A 19304-nucleotide genomic window follows, 5' to 3' on the forward strand; every position below is an offset into this window, starting at 1 on the left:
TCCTGTCAGGATAGAGTCACTAGTGACAATCCCGAGGCTGCCCATGGGCTTGTCCACAGGGGGTTGGGGGCGGGGGCACACATGTGCCTGAGCTTCAGCCCACAGCCCCGTCCCTCCAGTCAGTGGGCAGCAGGGAACTGGGAGACGTGTGCCAGGCCTTTCAGGGACATAATGCTCTGGTTCTAGGAACTCCCAAGATCAAAATGAATACCCCAAGACAACATTCAAAACTGTTTAATCTCCATAAGTAAGGGATACAGCTTTAAAAACAATTACCATCTGGAAAAACCATTCTTATCGACAGGGTGTGAAATCACAAAAGCAACACTCGCTTGTCAGGACTAGTGGGGGTACACGGCACATGTGGCAATTCTGCACCGGGCCCAACACCCACAGACGATGGTCAAGTTCACCTCCGCTAACTGCAAACGGACTCTGCAGACTCTCCAGTGTCAATGAGTGCGCACACACTGGCCAGGGAGGCAGGCCCTCAGGTTGCACAAGATGCTCCGTTCAGGTCAGCCACAGCAGTGCAGGCAGCTGCCCATGCTGGAGGGCGGGCCCACCACGGCCACAGCAGAGTCTGTGTGGCCACGAGTGTGTGTTACGGGAACAAGGGCCACAGGGAGGTGCGGTGCAGGGGCCTTCAACAGGCTGAGCTGCACTTGTGAGGGGATGTTTTCAAAGCACGCAGGGCGGAAGACAGGAACAATGAGGAGCTTTAACAATTCACGCAGTTAAAGAATTTACCCGGGTTGTGCTGAGCTCACACACAGCTGTCAGGAGTCAACACCAGGCTGGGGTCCTGGCCGGGGTGGGCGGGACCTGGTGCAGGTCACTCTCGTTCTCAGGCCCTGTTCTCCACTCTCCCCAGATGGTCCCGACAGCCCAGATCCCACGTGCCCCACCCAGGCTGCACGCCTCCCCATCCTCGGGGACAGGACACCTGCTCAGGAACAGCCTCCAGAGGCAACCCTGCACCGGGGCTCCTGTACCGGGGCTCCCGCCACGTCCTCCCCGCCACCCTGGCACTAGTCCCTTCTCAACAAGTGGAGGAAGAAGTGGTGAGCGGGCACAGGCGGCAATGAAAACACGCCAAGCCCACACCGACAACACAGCACTCTGAACAAAGCCGATGCACCTTCATCTATGTGTTCGCAACTGTTCTGCCTTCTTCAAGTTGGAAGGATAAAGCCCTGAAACTTTGAGGCTCAAAGTCAACTGCAAATGTGCTGTTTTCCAAGACCACTACCAAAGACTCGAGACACCACACCCAAGAACCTTCTCAGTTTTAAAAGCAGGGACTGCCCCTCTCGGCCACCACGCTGAGCAATCAGCCTTGCTGGAGGCCTGCCAGTCCCAGAGGCTGCGGGCTGTCACACACAGCCTCGGGGACGTCCCCTGGAGGGTCACCAGCCCAGAGCTCTGGGAGGAACAAGGCCAGTTCCGGCTCCTGAGGTTTGGAAGTTCAATCTTAAACCAAAAGCAGCAGTAGTTAGTTTTCTTGTCAGGCTCTCCCTTGCTCCTGCCTCACTGTGCAGCCAGCACAGCCCTGGACAGTGGTCTCTGACGCACCACACCACCTTCTGATGCTGTTCCCAACAGCCGCGTTCCAGTGATGTCCTCTGGGAGCTCCAGGAGAAGCCACCGGAACAAGCTGGCGCCCCAGAGAGTCCGAGTGTCAACCGAACAGCCTTCCCTGTGGTTCTTATGTGGATGAGTTAGAGCTATGACGTCACTACTTTCGAAAGAACGATGGAAGCCATCACTGAGGACGTTCACCGCACTTGTACCGCCTGGCAGTGACAGGACTGCGCAGGGGCATCAGCGGCCTGCACGTCCGGCCCCAGGCCCTAGAAGACCCAGAACAGGGACCCAAGGGCCATTCCCGTGGCGGCCCCGGCCAGCATGCCTAGAGCCAGGTCGCCGTCGCCGCCTGGGTGCCGCTCCCGGACGACGACGTGGTGGGCAGGCTGCTGCCCGTAGAGCCCTGGAAAAGAGAAAACGGGCATCTGAGCAGCGTCAGGTCCCACACCTGGGGGCGAAGACGGCTCACCCAGCCAGGACCTTCCCGGGAGCGGTCAAGGCCCCTGCTTGCTGCACTGGAGTCCCCCCAACAGCCTCAGCCTCCTTTGCACGGCAGGTGTGGGGGGCGCAGCAGTGGGCGCTCCCCGCTCTCCTCCACCACAGGCCACAGGATCAGACGTGGCCTCCTTAGAGCCCCTCGTCACCGCACTGTGAGAAATCCAGGTGCTCGGCTTCCCGAGGTCCAAAGTCCCAGACACGACCAGGGAGCAGAAGCCCAATGAAGCCACGACTCCGGCCTCTGGCATCCACTTTGGTCCACACAGCACACTTCTCGGGATGCTGGGGGCGGGAGAGTGCAGGGAGAGAGCAGAGCCCGCACTCCATGAGTTCAGGGCAGAGCCCCCATTTACGGGGAAAGCGTGTTACAGGGGAACTCCCACAGAGCGAACTTTGAAACCTTGTTACTGAACGCGTGTGGTTCAAGTCTCCAATGGGAAACGCACTGCTGGTTCTCTTCCATACGTGACAACTGTACTAACAGCCAACTGGCTTTAAAACTGTGGAAACACAGACAGTGTTCATTTCCTCCTCTGCCTGCCACCCCTTTAACCGCTCGGCTCCAAGAGGGCGAGAAACCAGCCCTGTGGCCTCATGCGCAAGGGTGAAGAACCAGAGCAAAGCCAGCGGCCACGGAGGCCGACGTCCTCTCTGCACCCCCACCAGGGCGGGCCCCTGCCAGAGCCAGCTGGGGCCGTATGCAGGTGGCACTTACTTCAATTACCTAACTCACTGAGCTTCAGGTAAATGTCAGAACGTGAACGTGAGAGGCTGAACCAAGGCAGGGAACTTGCGAATCACCGAGGAACCAAGGAACTGAGCCCACGATGAAAGGCGGGGAGGGGAGTCCACAATGCAGAGCCTGCAGCTCTGCGCTCGGACCTGCCCCCTGCAAGGGCAGTGGGCATGGGGCCCCCGTGAGGACCTTGGGCCCAGAGGCAATGACAGCTGGCCCACTGCCATGGAGGAGAGTGGACTGAAACAGGTCACTGGTGGGCACAGGGGGCACTCTGTGCACTTCCTAGCTGGCTGACTGACCACAGGTCCCCACAGATGCTGGAGGGTTGTGTGTGTCAGCCCTACGTGCCCACTGGGGACCGCCCGTCACACACTCTCCACTCTGCCACCGGCCCAGGGTGCACCCACAACTCAATGTTGCCCGCGTGGGCCATCGCCCACATCTCCAGTGTGGTTCTGGGGAGCGGAGAAGTGGAGAGAAGCCCATCGAAAGCTCAGTAAAGTCAGCCCCTTGCAGCCTCTACTTCCCTGGCAAAACGGAACACCGCCTCAGTAGTGACCATTTTCGCAGGACGCTGCCAGAAGACGTAAAGGAGAAAGAACATCTCTTCTCCCCTACGAGGGGCCTCTGGGCTGAGGTGCTTCTCCACCTACGCAAGCCCCAGTAACGACCCCTTCTCTCCTTGAGAACAAACGTGGGTGCGGTGGGGATGCTCTGACAGTCACGCCTGTCACTCCGCTTTGCAAAGCATGTGACTCTAAGTGACACTTTAAGAAAAAAGCCCCTGGCAGAGGGCCTCACAGTCTAGGACCAGAAACAACGCCAGCACTCACACCGACCCCTCTGCCGGGCAGGCAGGAGCAGAGGGCGGCAGACTCACCTGCGTAGTGGTACTGGCAGGGGACCGCGTAGGCCTGCCCGTTGGCAGCGTAGACAACCTGCGCGCCCGGCGCGTACGCAGTGCCGTATGGGCAGTAGCCATACACCTGCGGAGAGAAATAGGCCATCAACACACAGTCCGGACATCCAACCTCCGTTCGGAGAAAGGCGCTCGGCGCGGGCGCGCAGGAAGCGAACCTCGACAAGGCAGCGTCTGCGTGTTGTGGGCCGCGGCGGACGTCAGACTCCGGAGTGGAGACCTAAAAGCGCTCCCTCTGAGAACAGGGACAAAGGCGTCCACTCCCGCCACTGCTGTCTACGTGTAACGAGGGAGAGCACACAAGATCTCTCCATGCTACCTATCTGTGCGCTTTCTCCTGAATCTCTAATCATTGCAAAATTAAACTTAAAATTTTTTTTAAAGGCGGAGCAGCAGCGCCTCCCAGCCCAGGGACTCCTCCCTGTAGCACCGGACACTCGGTACCTGCAACTAGGGGACACCCCAAGGTGTCTGGTGTTTGGCATGTGATTTTTTCTGAGGTTTGGTTTCTTTTTTATTTTCAAAGCATTTTTTTCTGATTAGACAAAGAACTTAAGTCAGTCATTGAGTGTAAACTGTAAACCATAAAAACCGCGTGACCAGAGCAACCACCAAGGTCACGACCCCTTTCCAGGCCCATCCTGAAGACAAGCTGTGCATGTGCAGACAGCAGAGCAGTTGCTTTCCGACAGTAAAAGTGGTGTTTTGTTTAAGGAAGAAAGGCGTTCAGAATACATTTCTAATTTCTCTGATACCAGTTCTGTTTTTGTTTTCTTTAAAAAATATTAAGTGGCACAGAGACCCCAGCACCCTGCCGCCCCAGCCCTGTGGCTCGGAGAAGCACTCCCTCCCTACCTCGGGGTCCGGAGCAGCGTAGGCCGTGTACGGAGGGGGGGCAGCCACCGCGGGGCCGTCGTAGGGGACTTCCGCGCCAACATAAGCCTTAGGAGAGAGAGCAGAAGCCAGTGAGTTGCCACAGAGCAACTACAAAGGCTTTCAGGATGTTCCACGTGTCCTTTGTATTTAGCAAATTTTTTTTTAAAAGCCAGAATGTTTCCTGTGGCCAGCAATACAACAGCCCTCAGAAAGGCAGCAAATGGCAGGGGCAAGATCCTGCCCCTCGCTCCCGCTGGGCAGGTGTGGGGGTGCCAGGAGCCCCCACAGCTGCCCAGGCCTTTGAAAGACGGGGCCCACCCCTCAGCCCGAAGTGTGGCCGTCAAAGACGTGCTCTGCACACAGCGTCTGTTCCTTCTCTAAATTACTCCCCGTGGACGAGAAAAAGATGTGTGTTCTTTAAAGGAAAAATCCCCCTAAAGAATCGTCTGGCCCCTAAGCATGTGGGTCATCAGCGCTGATTTCCCCCGAGAAGCAGGTGTTTGAGGAAGGAGGGAGACTGCGGGCTGGCTGGAGCAGGGAACAGGGGCCCACAGTGCCTCTCTCCACTACCCTCCACGCATGCGCTTCTGTAGGTTCCATCTACCTTTTCCTCCCCCGAGACAAAGGGGGCCCCTCTGAAGGAGCACACAGAGGGCAGAGGAAGCTGTGCACACGGCCCTCATCACCAGTGGGGCTGCCTGTGGCCGGGGCCCCCCACAGCCAGAGGCAGGGCTGGAGATGAGACCGAGGGGAAACAAGGTCAATGGACCCGCCGTCCTTTCCGAGCCTACTCTGGGAAGCACAACGGAGTTCCAAGTGTGGCGAATCTCAGTGAGACACGCGTTTCCGGAACACCACCCTAGAACCGGGTCCCCTGCTGGGAGGGGTCCTCCCACCCAGCTCTGCCTGTCCCCTTGCCCCCGGCTCCCTCTCTCCTGTGTGCCACAGCGAGTCCATGGGACACAGCACTGCCAGTGCCCCAGGCCGGCACTCACCGTGTTTGTCCTGCAGTCCTGGAGCGTACACTTCCAGGCCCTGCAGGGAAGAGAGGGAGAGTCATCTGAGGCAAAATCCAACCCAGGGCACAGTGACACCCCCACCCGCCCTGGCGCCAGGGTTTCTGATAGAGCCAGTTCCAGGGCCAGCTGTGCAGCCCCGGCCGCCGGGGCCACTCAGCCGACTCAGTGGAAATGTACACTGAGAATGAGTGACGTAAAAACACGCCTGCAGTACATACTACGTATACTGTGTAAAGCATGCTCCAGGCTACCGCCTTTGCTTACCTTTCCGTAAACGTAGGGCGTACCATCTTGGTTGCAGGGTGGGCCCCCCACGGACCCACCCTACCTACTGACTGGCTACGTCCAGTTCCAGGAGAGGGGCGGCAGTTCCTTGCAATTAAATGTAAGGCTGGTACTATTTTTGCCAGCTTCAGAAACTGACATACGTGTGCGTTTACAGCACACAGATCACACGACACACACGTGTTATAAAACTGCCACAGTAAGTGAACACCTCTGCTTCCCCACCCCCATGATTACCTTGCATTCGCATGTTCTCCGGCGATGACATGGAACATCGCCTCTCTTAACTCCAAGTACCTCCGACAGGGCTGTTCATTCCACATGGGATGCCCAGAATCGTGCTGACCAACCCTGACCCCTCCCCTAAGGCCCAGCCCCCAGCCACCACCCCTACTCTCTTCTCCTGCGAGGTCAGCCCTGTCAAACCCCACATACAAGAGAGGCCACACAGTGCTTGTCTTTCTCTGACTGGCTTCGTCCACACTGCTGCGAAAAGCAGGCTTCTCCCCACCCCCCCGCTGTCGGAAGGAGTGACACCATAGTGTGCGCCCACCTGTCACCCTCCCACAGACGCTGGGCTGTGGGCACATGGCTTACGAACCCCTTCAATCACGCCCCAGTCAGGGAGGGGAGCCCCCGGGGCCTGTACGCTGACACTGCCCCAGCCCCCACAGGCAGGCGGCCAGCAGAGGCAGAGCAGGACCCGTGCACTCCTCCCCACGCCCCCAAGCCACCCTCGAGCCACCGTTCTGCCATCGGAGGGAGGCCCCACCCCCACTCCTTCCCTTCCCGACAACTGGACATTCAAACAGAAAAGGCCTCTTCAAATGAAACACTTCAGAAACAAAACTCACAGACAGTCGTCCGGGCTTTCCGCACAGAGGCTGATAGTCCTCCCCTCTCGGCAAACGACCTGCAGCAGGCAGTCTCTGGGCCTCCCGTCTGGAGGCTGAATGTCTGAACAACAGGCAGAGTAAAGGAATGTGTGTTTTTAAAGGGTTTCGTCTTACCTAAGAGCTCAGATGAGCAAAGGACCAGGACTTCAGAACACTTCCACTGCAGAACACCTTGGTTCTGCTCTACAGAACCAAACAGGCGAATCCCACTCGGCGCCAACGGAACTCCCTGCAGGAAGGGCGAGCAGCCCTCGGGAGGGGGCAACCCCCACGCGGAGACACACAGAGCGGCCCAGATGTTAAAAGGACAAGCCCCATGCAATGAAGGGCATTTACGTAGTAGCGTAAGATACCAGAATGCCTGCTGACTTTATTCACAGGAAGCATCAAGCTAGGTGACCGCTTTAAAAGTGAACTTGGAGTTTCCTAGTGCCTCTGTGGGCGCTGCCTGAGCCATGGAGACCTGGGTGTGAGGGCCCAGCGTGCGGGCGGGCATTTCTCGCAGCAAGCCCTGCCTCACACAGCGACAGCACTAATGGAACAGACAGGACTGCGTGCACGAGCCGTCCGTGAGAGCCAGAGGACTCGACGCCTGGCACAGATGGACCCCTTCCGAGTGAGGGAGGGGACTGCCCGTAAGAGTGGGCTGCAGTCCCGAAGAAGACACCGGCTGTGAGTAACAAACCTGCACTGCCTAGAGGGGCCCCAACGCTCTGGTTCCTGAAAAATGCCCACCACCTTCTCCACGAGAGAGGAAGGAGTGTGGACTGGAGGGTCTGATTCAGAGGGGAAATGAATTTGCTCCACCACCTGGCCCCCACCCTGGTCACCTCTGCCCCAGTGAAGCCCTCTGGGGCCTGTGAGTGACAGTAGGTGGGGGAGGGAGGACCCAAGCCCCCCCGGAACGGCGAGGAGCAGGCGGCGGGCGCTCACCCCGGCACTGGAGCCCCACGCGGAGGTTGATGCAGTCCACCGGCACGTGCACCTTGTCCTCCACGCTCTGCCGGCTCCCGTCGCCATAATAGACCAGGTGGCCATCGGACCAGAGGTCGAACCAGTTCTTCTTCCAACGCTTCAGTATAGTACCTGAAAGACACCGTGGCCGGCTGGCTGCCAGCTCGCCCCAGGAACGGGGGCAGAGGGGACGGTCCTGTGCGGCCCCCAGCTGCCCTGAGCAGCCCATCCGAGTGGCAGAGAACACAGACCGCAGGGGCAGGACACCCACGCGGCACAGGGACAGAGCACAGCCCGCTCCACGTCCCCAGATGGCTTTGAAACTGAACCTCTCGGGGTGACACGGGTTAATAAAGTCACACAGGTCTCAGGTGTACAACTACGTGACACGTCTGTACACGGGGTGGGCAAAAGTAGGTTTACAGTTGCGAGTACGCGAGGCAAGGTTTACCCTGCCAGTGGTGTTATTTTATTATTATTATTATTATTATTATTATTATTATTATTGCATTACTTCCCCACAAGCAACTATAGCCCTCCTCCTGCCCACACCTCCGCTGCACTGTGTGCCCACCTGCAAAGTCCCATCTTCTTCCGTCACCACGTTTGACCCCGACTTGCTATGCTCCCACCCCCTCCCTCGCTCACCACCACGCCGCCGGACACGTGTGTGTCCGGGAGTTTTTGTTTTCCTTGTTTGTTCATTTGTGGCTCCCAGTTTTATGTCCCACATATGTGAAATCACGTGGTTCTTAACTTTCTCTGTCTGACCTGATTCCCTCAGCACGGTGTTCTCACGGCGCACCTGTTGTTGGAACGGCAGCAGTTCCTCTTTTCGACGGCTGAGGGCTGTTCCACTGCAGAGGGGCACCACACCGTCATCCGGGCTGACCGCAGCTGGCTCCACGTCCCGGCCCCCCGCGGATGGCCGAAGCGGCAGGGAACTGGCCGTACATACAGGGGGGCGTGTATCTTTGCAAATGCGTGTTTTCAGTTTTAGGGGGCAGGCACCCAAAAGGCTGGGTCATATGGTAACTGTATTCTTTCTTTTCTGAAGAGCTTCCAGTTTCCTACAGTGGCGGCGCCAGCCTGCACTCCCACCAGCAGTGACTGCGGGTTGTTCTCCCCACGAGCTCTCCCACACGTGTCGTTACCTGTCGTGTGGACAACGGCCATTCTACCAGGTGTGAGGTGGTATCTCACTGTGGCCTCAATTTGCATCTCCCTAACAGCCAGTGAAGTTGGCCATCTTTTCATGTATCTGTTGGCCATTTGTAGGTCTTCTTAGGAGAGGTGTCTGTTCAGGTCCTCCGCCCACTTTTTAACTGGATTGTTTGTTTGGTGTTGAGTTGTCTGAGATCTTTGTATGTTTTGGACATGAACGTGTCGAAGGAGCTGCTGTTTGCAAGTATCTTCTCCCATCTGGTTGGTTGCCTTTTTATTTTGCTAGAGGTTTCTTTTGCTGTGTAGAGAAGCTTTTTAGTTTGATGTGGTCCCATTCATTCATTTTTGCCTTTACTTCCCTTCCTTTGGGGTCCAATTCATGAAACCCTACGACCAAGGCTCGTGAGTTTAGTGCCTGTGTTCTCTCCTGCGCACTGGAGTGCTTCAGGCCTTATGTCCAGGTCTTTGACCCGTGTCGAGATGAGTTTTGTAGACTACACACAGTAGTCTGGTTTCATTCTTTTGCATGTGGCTTTCCAACTTTCCTGGCTTGCTTTTCTCCATCGTCTGCTTTGGGCTCCTTTGTCAAAAATTATTTTTCCATCCCTGGCTGGTGTGGCTCAGTGGACTGACTGCCGGCCTGCGAACCAAGGGGTTGTTGGCTCAATTCCCAGTCAGGGCACACAGGCCTGGGTTGTGGGCAGGGTCCCCAGTAGGGGGCGCACAGGAGGCAACCACACATTGATGTTTCTCTCCCTCCCTTCCCCTCCCTCTAAAGATAAATAAAATCTTTAAAAAATATATTTTCCCATCTACATGTAGGTTTATTTCTGGGCTCTCAGTTGTGTTCCATCCGTCTGTATGTATGTTTTTCTGCCGATACCATGCTGTTTTGATTATTATCGCTCTGGAGCATAATCTGAAGTCAGGGAGTGTGACACCTACATCTCCGTTCTTTTTTCTCAGGATTGCTTCGGTATTCAGGGTCTTCTGTGGTTCCATACAAACCTGATGTTTCTTTTTTGCTCTATTTCCTTAAAACACGCCACTGGGAGTCTGACGGGGATTGCACGAAGTCTGTGTGTGTGTTAACACAGACATTTTCACCGTGTCGGTTTATGGAATCCATGAACACAGAGTATCTGTCCATTCCTTTGTTTCTTTTTCAGTCTTTATAAATAATGCTTTGTGGTTTTCAGTAGATCGGTCCTTCACATCATTAAGTTTATTCCTAGGTGTATTATTTTGTTGCAATTGCAAAAGGAATTTTTTTTTCATTTCTTTTTCTGAAATTTCACTGTTAGTGTATATAAAGACACAGGGAGTTTTGTGCACTAATTTTACACTGTTTCTAGTAGTTTTTGGTGAAGTCAGCCACACCTGTCAACCGCCAGCCTTCCCAGTTTCCTGTATCCTATCAGGCCTCCTCAAACCGAGAGGGGGCATCCACAGCACTTGCCCAAACCAACAAATGAGTGACCCAAACGCCCATTTGACTGGCAGCACCCGAGCTGAGCAGAAACCACCAATCAGAGCCACTGCAGGACGGCAGGTAGAGTCCCCATTGGTGGAGTTCTGACCACGTGTCCCCTGCCCACAAATCGGGAGATGGGGAAGTGGGGGAGTCTTCTGCACACACACTTCTCAGACAGCCAGTACTATCCCCGGTTTCAGGGGTCTGCTGGGGGTCTTGGAACAGGCTGCCTGCAGATAATGGGGGGACTACTGTTCAAAGGTTTGGTTTTAGACAAAAATATACCCTCGGGTCAAGTCTTTATCCCTATAATTAAAGATTCCACATTTCAGAATCCCAGTCCCTCGGCAGGTGAGCCAGGCGCCTCCCACACAAGAAGCAAGGCCTCCCCTCTGACTCATCGGCCCGCCAGGGAGAGGCGGGTGAGCCTCTGGAGGCCGACAGGAACAAAGCCTGCCGCTGCTGCCCAGCTGCTCTCCACACAGCCACCCACGGGGGCTCCGGGGGTGCAGAGAGGGCCAGAGAGCCCTGGAAACTCCCAAGAGGAAACCCAGGGCGACATCGTGAATACGGCTCTTCCCTGTTTTGTTTTTACCCAGATCTGCTTCAGCAGCAGAAGTACGGATGGGGCCCAGGCAACACGGACCCCGCCCAGGGGCCCCGCGAGGTACTCACTCTGGCGCAGCAGCCACCCGCTCTTCACCAACGCCATCGCCCACCTTCGGGAGAGAGACAGGCAGGGTCAGGACTGCCCCAGAGAGCAGGAGGGCCACCTTTACGCTCACCACACTCTGACACCAAACAGCTGGGAGTCTCCACACCGGCAGCCACCTCCCCAGCTCCAGGACACCACTGGACATCTCCTGATTCAACCTGATGCTGACCCTCACCCCCTGGAGTCAGCCTCGGAGCCCTGGGCACACACCTCCCCGCCAGCCTCAGTGTCCCCCCACCCTAGAAGCTCTCGGACCCTGTCCTGTGGGGCAACTCAGCAGGTTCCAGGAGGCAGCTGTTGGTGACTCACCTCCGTGTCCAGCCTCCGTCCCTCCCTGGAGGTCCCAGGAGGGATGGAAAGCTCCAACCTCTCAGCACAAGGCGGGCCCCGGGTTACCAGCCCACCCTGTGGTTCTGGGGCCCTGAGCCCGCATTAGTATGGACTCGGCCGCAGCTAAAGGAGGTGCAGTGTGAGCAGCAAGCATGCCTGCCCCCAGCCTCTCAGGAGCACCCAGGGTTTCAGAAGTCCACACATCTCATTACGTCATCAAATCACAGCCAGCTAGTCTGAGTCTCCATCCTTATCCCCTTCAGGGTCAGCGGAGGGAGGGACCAAAGCCACTTGACCCCACTGGCCACCTGGCACTCACCAAATACAGTATAATCTCAGTGGGGCCAATACAACCCCCACCCCCTCCCCCTGGAGGCTCCGCCTCCACCCCCTGCTCCCCTGCGGAGTCTAACCCCACTCAGCAGCCCATGCACACTAAGAGTTCATTCAGTCCGGGGTCATGTCTGCTCCTGACATCCCCGTTGTCCTGGGCTCTGGCGTCCAGCAACCTCTGTGTCCTCCCTGCGGTGCCCAGGTCAGGTGTGCACAGCTGTTCGCAGGTGCAGCAGCCAGGTCAGGGCAGAACACCGGAAACCAGGAAGAAAAAGTATGATAAACTGAACTCCATAAAAATGAAAGTATAAAGGACAGAAAACGAGGAAAAGGTTCAGAGAGAATGCCTACAGCCACATAGCAGCCCCGGGCTGCGTCCCTGCGCTGACAAAGCTCACGTGGGGCGGAAGCAGTACACCGTCACTGCTCACAGGAAAACACATAGGAACAGGCAATAAACTCCCAACATGCCCAATTCCCTCAACTGAACAGACCAAATTCAAACCAGTCACCAGGATTACCCATCCCCAGGTTGGCACACGTGAAAATGTGGACGCCCAGAAAGGAGGAAGAAGCCCGCGGCGGAGGAAATGCAGCCCTGCAGGAGCACTGCTGGGAGGGGATTCGAACACCTCTCCTGGACCGCTCCGCGAGAACGCCCGCGGGCCAGGAATGGCACCACCCTAGGAACAGACCTTACTCACTCACGTGTAGAGACTCACCAACACGCACCTTCACGCGAAGGCTCTTCCACTAGTGCTGCACAGGCTGGCCCGGCCCCAGGAGAATGCTGAAGGGGCGCCTGCCCACACCCCCTCCCCACCCCCCAACCCCACCCTGCAGGTCCCGGTGCAAACGTGATGAGCCCCGAGGGACAGCTGACACCGCACAACTGCACTCTGGAAGGAACCAGAGAAGCTGGTGCCCCTGTCACGGATCACCAAGGACAGGGACAAGGTGATGCTGTGTATGCTTCAGACAACAGGGTGGCGATTCGGTCCTATCACACCTGTCTGTACTGCTTAAAAGTTTTAACAATCTGCGTGTGTCCTAGCCTTTTATTTTTTGAAATCAACAGATATTAACTGGAGGCTGAGGTCACAGGCCACCTTTGTTTGCCATTTCGGTGTTTCCAAGTGCTCTCCTTCGGGAACGAGGTTGGCAAAACGGAACACCAGCCTAAGCGGGCCCCTCAAGAGAACAAATGAGCCGCCCTCATTTAATTTTTTCCCTGTCTCCATGTGGCTGAATTCTCACCTGTCTCCAAACCTTTAGAAAAAGAGCTCCACAAAGCTTTTAGTTATTGTAAATTCCAGCATCTCCAAAGTCTGGGAAGGTTCTTAACCTCTTGCAATTTCTGCCAGTTCATGCTGCCTAACCTCGCCAAGACAGGAAGTGGGTTTTGCATCCTTCCGCACCTTTCTGCCAGGCTTTTAGGTTCTCAGACACGCTTTTAGGTTCTCAGACACACGGTACCACTGGACCAGACCCGACAGTCAAGTCCCTCCCCTTCCCCCAGGGGAGGCAGGCGCTGCTCCCTGTGGCTGGCAGCCACTCTGTGATGAGGAGGGAACCAGCCTGAGGGCTGGGAACTGCAAGGGAGCAAAATGAACTCTGCTGAGCCACTGACTCAACCCACCTGTTTCTTTCATCATTGAAACTGGGTTGAACTGGTTTCCTGCAAACTTGCAGCCTTAAACATCCTAAAATAATCATTTACTTCCAAAAACAATTTGAGGCAGAGAAATAATACCATCATACAAATATCCTTTGAGCACCTACTATGTGCCCCGCCTTGGAGTAGGACCAAGGACAGAGAAGTGACGGAGCCAAAGCCCCTGAGTTTATGTAGCTTCCACTCTAGTGGAGGAAACAGGTTGAACTCAGAAATTACAAAGCTGGCCGCGTCACCCAGCACAGAAAGCTGGAAGGTGTGTCCCTTCACGCCACATCCCGGGTGTTCGTGACTAACCCTCCTGCCATCGTAACATGAACTCTTAGCCTATGGTTCACGTGAAGAAGAGAACAGCTGGGGACCAGCCCACACTTCACTGGTAGGTGCTGGGGGCTCTGGAGAGACACTGCAAACGTGAAGCCTGCCTGAGACGCGGTCACCCAGCAGCTGCCGCTGGTCACGAAACCAAGTGAACAGCCCAAAGCCGAGGAGGGACAGAATCTCTGTTGTAACTTTTTCTAACCTCTAATGATGCCTGCTACTGACTTGGCCGTGTGTGCTGTCATTGCTGAGAGTCGGTCACATGTCAGACCCGGTACACGGAGACCAGGAGCAGCTCTTCCCGGGAGGGTCCCTGAGAGTCGGGGTCCCAGGGTCTCCAGTGCTCATGAGACCACACGCACCCATGGGGCCAGAGGGAGAGGCAGGGCCCAGGTCAAACCCAAGGAGCCAGACTCCTGTTACGTGATGTTGTGCTGTTCGGAGCACAGGGACAGAACAGGCTTAAACTGGAGTTTCAATCGCTTTGGTTGCCACAGGGCTTAGAGTCAAAGATTAAGAAAGTATGTTAGCCACGTCCTGGAGTCCTAGCTGCAAAGCAAGATCCAGGAGAAAGTGTTTAAAAGTGCACTTTCTTGAGATAATAGAAAAATGCAGCTAGTTTCGCTTAAAGGAATGAGAGCTTAAGCAATAACATCGGTCACAAGACTTTTGGTTTCTCCTTTTGCTTTAAAGATAAGATCACTGACTCAGGCCCTTGAGATCTCCTGCAGAATCTTAGTTCCCCAACCCAGCTGGGTCTTGTGATCACAGTTAGGGGCGATCCACACAAAATGAGGTGGGGAACTAAGTTAATCGGGCTCAGGAAACTGCTGAAGCTTGCTCGAGACCTCGGTCGGCTTCGCCCCGACCCCTAACCACAATCTTTGTATTGAAAGACCCCTGATTAAAAAGCACCGGGAAGGGCTCCGGGCAAGATAGCCGAGCAGGTAGACACTGCACTCACCTCCTCCCACGACCACTCAAAACCACAGCTACGCTAGAGAACAATCACTTAAATAAACCATCTGAAGTCTGGTTGAACAGCAGTCCTATACCTAAAAACATACAGAAGAAGCCACTTCCAGACTGGTAGGAGGGGCAGAGATGCAGCATGAGCTGGCCCCACAGCCACATGGGGCAGTTCTGAAAGAGGTCAAGTTCAGCAGGTGCCAGACACACAAGGATAAACGGAGTGGTGGGGCTTCAGGGCAAGGGCCCTCTCCCAGCATGGCATCGGATGCCACCTTTCCTGTGTTAAGCCCTCCCTGGACATGGCCAAATCTTATTGATTTCCCAGAAGAAACCTTTCAGGCCAGAAGAGACTGGCACAAAATAGTCACAGTGATAAAAAGCAGGGACTTAGAGCAAGACTGCTCTACCCAGCACGGCTATCATTTAGAATCTAAGGAGAGACAGAAGTTTCCCACACAAGAAAAAGCTAAAGCCGTTCATCACCACCAAACGAATATTATGAAAAATGTTAAAGGGACTTCTTTACAAAGGAAAAAAAAGGAACAGAAATATGAATAATAAAATGGCAATAATACATATCTATCAATAATCACTTAAATGTAAATAGATTAAATGCTCCAATCAAAAGCTATAGGGTAGCTAAATGGATAAGAAAACAAGACCCTTACACATGCCGCCTTACAAAAGACCCACTTCAGACCCAAAGGCACACACAGACTAGAAGTAAAGGGATGGAAAAGATATTTCAAGCAGACAGAAAAAAAAGCTATGGTAGCAATACTAATATCAAACAAAATAGGCTTTAAAACAAAGGCTGTAAGAGACATTTATTTTGTAATAATCATGGGACCAATCCAACGGGAGGATACACCCTTTAAACATTTATACATCCAAGTAATACAAGGAAATAATAAAGATCAAAGCTAAAATAAGCAAGATAGAATCTAAAAAATGTACAAAAGATCAATGAAGCCAAGAGGTGGTTCTTTGAAAAGTTGAACAAGGTTGACAAACCATTAACCAGATTCATCAGAAAAAAAGAGAGAGGACCCAAATTAAAAAATCGGAAATGAAAGAGAAGTGACAACGGGGACACCACAGAAGTAAATACAAGGGATCGTAAGAAAACACTGTGATTACATGCCAGTAAACTGGACAATCTAAAAGAAAGAGATAAATTCCTAGAAACCTTCCAAAACTGAATCAAGAAGAAACAAAATCTGAACAGAGGATTACAACTAATGAAATCAAGGCCGTAATCAAAAACTCCCAGCAGCTTCACTCCTCAGCAGGGAAATGCAAACTAAAACCACAACCAGGTATCACCTCCTGCCTGCCAGAACTGCTATCATTAAATCAAGGAACCAGTGCTGCCGAGGTCGCGGAGAAAGGGGAACCCTGGAGCGCTGTAGTTGAGAATGTGACTGGTGCAGCCAGTTTGCCGCTGTGGAAAGTAGTATGCGGGGTCCCCACAAAATTAAAAATGGAACTGCCTTATGACCCAGCAATTCCACTTCTGGGAATATATCCAAAGAAACTCAAGACACTAATTTAAAAGGTAAGTGCACCCCTATGTTCACTGCAACGTCTACAACAGCTAAGACACGGAAGCAATCCAAGTGCCCATCGACGGACAAGCCGATAAAGAGGAGGTGGGATATATTGGGCTGGAACTTTCCTCCGCGAGATCCAAGTGCCCCTCCCATGGGCAGTGGACAAGCAGAGATTCTCAAGGGCCGGGAGTCAAAAGCGTTTGGAATTAACCACTTTCCTGTAGAATTTTTGAAATTGAATGTATGGGGGGGGGGGCGGGGGCTTGGTTAATAAAACTATATAGGTTTCAGGTATACAATTCTATAATACCATCATCTGCATATTGTATGATCGTCCCAACTTAACCCTTTCCTCCACTCATCCTGAAAAACTGGCACTTTTGTTATTCCCTCATTTACGAAGCCTCACCTAAGTAAGTTACTCTACATTTGAGATTTTTTAAAAAACAAAAAACTTAAAAACCCCTGACCTCTTCCGGAGTCCCCAACCTAGTTGGTGAGAGACTCAAACGTGGAAAAAAGATTTTCTCTAAATAATGTGCAATCACGCACGTAAAGCTACGGAAACTGCAAAACCGAGCGCGGGAGAGACGGAGCGCCCAGCGGCCCCACCAACCAACGGGAGGAGAGCGTAGCGGTGCCCGGGTTCCTCCAGAGGCCCGGACCCGGGAAAGCGGCGGGGGCCGGCAGCCCCGCGAGGCGGGAGCGCCGGGACCTGCACCTCGGCGAGCGGGGCGGGAGAGGTGGAGATGGGGAGAGGGCGCGAGCGGGGGAGCGAGACGGACCCTTCCGAGGGGGCGCGGGCCGGGGCACAGCCCACGGCAGTCGGGGATTGCCCAGACCACACCGGACTTTTACCTGCCAATATTCCGGCGGCCAACGTCGCACTCCAAGCTGACAAGGAGCGCAAGGTCGCTGCGGAACCCACGCTCCAGCCGGTCCTCCCACGGCCCCACCCGTCGTGGGTGCGCATGCGCACTCTCCGCCCGCGCGCGCAGGCGCGGACCTGCGGCGGTGCCCAGGCGAGCCTGGGGTTTCCGAGCAGGGAGCGGAGGGGCAGGGTCTGCGCATCCTCAGCCCTGCTTCAGTACGGGCTGAGTTTTCAACGGAAGAGGGGTCTTCTGCACCCTTTATTCAAAGGACCGTCCTGGAGCCGGGCTCCTCAGACGCTCGAACTGGAGTGGGGAGACACAGAAGCTGAGCCTGGGGCCTCCCGTCGCGCCGGAAGCGAGGAATGCTCAAAAAAATAAAGGCGAGGAGGCCCGCGCCGGGAACATGAAAGCTCCCCGTGGCCAAATCTGGAGCAATTGGAGCAACAAAATAAATTACATAGTATTAGATTATAATTTAGAGTGTAAACTAAATATATTAAAGTTCATTCTGCTGTAATAAATGATTAAGTAAATTAATGGTAAGAAGATACATGCTCCTTATCGAATTCTAATTAATCAGACCCCATTTAGAGAAGGTGTTTAATCTCTAACTTTCTCCCGTGTGGGCTGTGCAAGTGACTTCCTCCCTAAGAGTACGTTACAGGGAAGGGGAAAAATAGCTTCATCGCAGGTGGGCACCAGTAATCAGGTTCTTGGTTATCGCAAACAATGAATTGAGAGAGAGCGCGTGTGCAGGTTTATTAAGCAATAGCACACTCCACAGAACATGGGAGCAGGTCAAATCCAAGCAGAGATTGACCCTCAGGGGCCGGAGGGATTCTATTCTAAAAGGACGGATAGTTCCTGGCTAGTTTGGCAGGCTTTTATTGTGCATGTACAAGTAGTTGTATTGCTTTTAAGATACTGTGCATGTGGTCCTCCCCTGATTTTCCTTGATTGCCCACAGGGAAGAGGGTTCCCATAACGCTAATTTATTATAACGCTGTTATAATGAAGTTGGGGTCGTGTAGCATCATCTGCGCAGGTGCTGCATGATTCACCAGGATTCAGCGCTTTTCCAGAAAGTGAGGACAACCAGTCTTAGAACAGGGTCTCTGTCCTGTATCGATGTCCCTTGTCCTCGTCCTGGAGAGCTTCTGGAGTTTCCTCACTCCTGACTATCTCCTGCCTCAGTTGGGCATCGTCTGGCAAAGCGAAAAGTCAGGGCACTTACCAAGAGGCAGCCCAACGATGATTCTCTCTCATTCTTTTCCCCCCTCCCTCCTATTCTCCCTCTCCCCCGCCCCATATATACATATATAAGGAATAATTACATATGTAAAATTATATGTGAAATAATTCCCAAAGAGGTGCAGAAAAGGAGAAACTTTACAGAAGTGAATAGTTTGCAAAATGAAGAACCAGTTTCAGGTAGAAACCGACAGTGTGCTTAAACCAAAACAATCCTTACCCAAAGGCATGTTCATTGATTTTAGAAAGCGAGGGAGGGGTGGGGTGAGAGAGAAACATCTTTGTGAGAGAGAAACATTGATTGGCTGAGCATTTATCTTTTTTGATTTGGATATTATTCTGCTATGGTGTAAGGTATAGATCCACTGTTATAATTTTTCAGATGGGTCTATTTTGTCCCAGTACCATTTATTAAACAGCTCAGCCCTGGCTGGTGTGGCTCAGTGGATTGAGTGCGGGCCTGGGAACCAAAGGGACACTGGTTTGATTCCCAGTCAGGGCAAATGCCTGCGTTGCAGGCCAGGCCCCCAGTAGGGGGCGCGCGAGAGGCAACCATACACTGATTTTTCTCTGCCCCTTTCCCTCCCATCCCCTCTATCTAAAATAAACAAGTAAAATAAAAAGGATTGTATTTATTTTTAGAGAGAGGGGGAAGGGAGAGAAACATCCATAGGTTGCCTTTGGTAAGAGCCCCCGATAGGGGACCAACTGCGCCCCAGGCCCCTGCCCTGGCCGGGGATCAAACCTGCGACCTTTCTCTCTGCAGCGGTGCCCAGCCCGCCACGCCCCGCGTCCAGGGCTCTAATGTGTCCTTTCCACACCGCATCAGTGGGCGCAGCGACACCAGCTTGAGAAGAAACAGTCCAAAGAA

The 19304-nt window shown here is 54.0% G+C and overlaps 1 protein-coding gene across 2 annotated transcripts; it reads right to left on the reverse strand.

The window, feature by feature from the left end:
- Nucleotides 1-218: 218 nt before the first annotated feature.
- Nucleotides 219-17306, reverse strand: PLEKHB2 (pleckstrin homology domain containing B2). 2 transcript variants are annotated; one of them, XM_024568239.4, is made up of 8 exons: nucleotides 17169-17306; nucleotides 11087-11130; nucleotides 7753-7905; nucleotides 6778-6880; nucleotides 5615-5654; nucleotides 4599-4685; nucleotides 3705-3810; nucleotides 219-1990 (listed from the first exon to the last, which is right to left on the reverse strand). In XM_024568239.4, the coding sequence occupies exons 2-8, from the start codon at nucleotides 11121-11123 to the stop codon at nucleotides 1854-1856; spliced, it is 663 nt and encodes a 220-aa protein (XP_024424007.1). In that variant the 5' UTR covers nucleotides 11124-11130; nucleotides 17169-17306; the 3' UTR covers nucleotides 219-1853. The 2 variants fall into 2 exon arrangements, with proteins under 2 accessions (XP_024424007.1, XP_024424014.1); XM_024568246.4 differs by lacking the exons at nucleotides 5615-5654; nucleotides 6778-6880; nucleotides 11087-11130; nucleotides 17169-17306 and having other exon boundaries at nucleotides 7753-7839.
- Nucleotides 17307-19304: the final 1998 nt, after the last annotated feature.

Source organism: Desmodus rotundus, chromosome 13 (genome assembly GCF_022682495.2).
Source record: "Desmodus rotundus isolate HL8 chromosome 13, HLdesRot8A.1, whole genome shotgun sequence".
In the NCBI taxonomy this organism is placed as follows: Eukaryota; Metazoa; Chordata; class Mammalia; order Chiroptera; family Phyllostomidae; genus Desmodus; species Desmodus rotundus.

Coding starts and splice junctions, on each gene's coding strand:
- PLEKHB2 (XM_024568239.4), bottom strand. CDS start 11,123: ATGGCGTTGGTGAAGAGCGGGTGGCTGCTGCGCCAGA. Junction 7,906..11,086: donor CGGGTGGCTGCTGCGCCAGA/GTGAGTACCTCG, acceptor GGTGTCTTTCAG/GTACTATACTGAAGCGTTGG. Junction 6,881..7,752: donor CGTGGGGCTCCAGTGCCGGG/GTGAGCGCCCGC, acceptor CCTGTTGTTCAG/ACATTCAGCCTCCAGACGGG.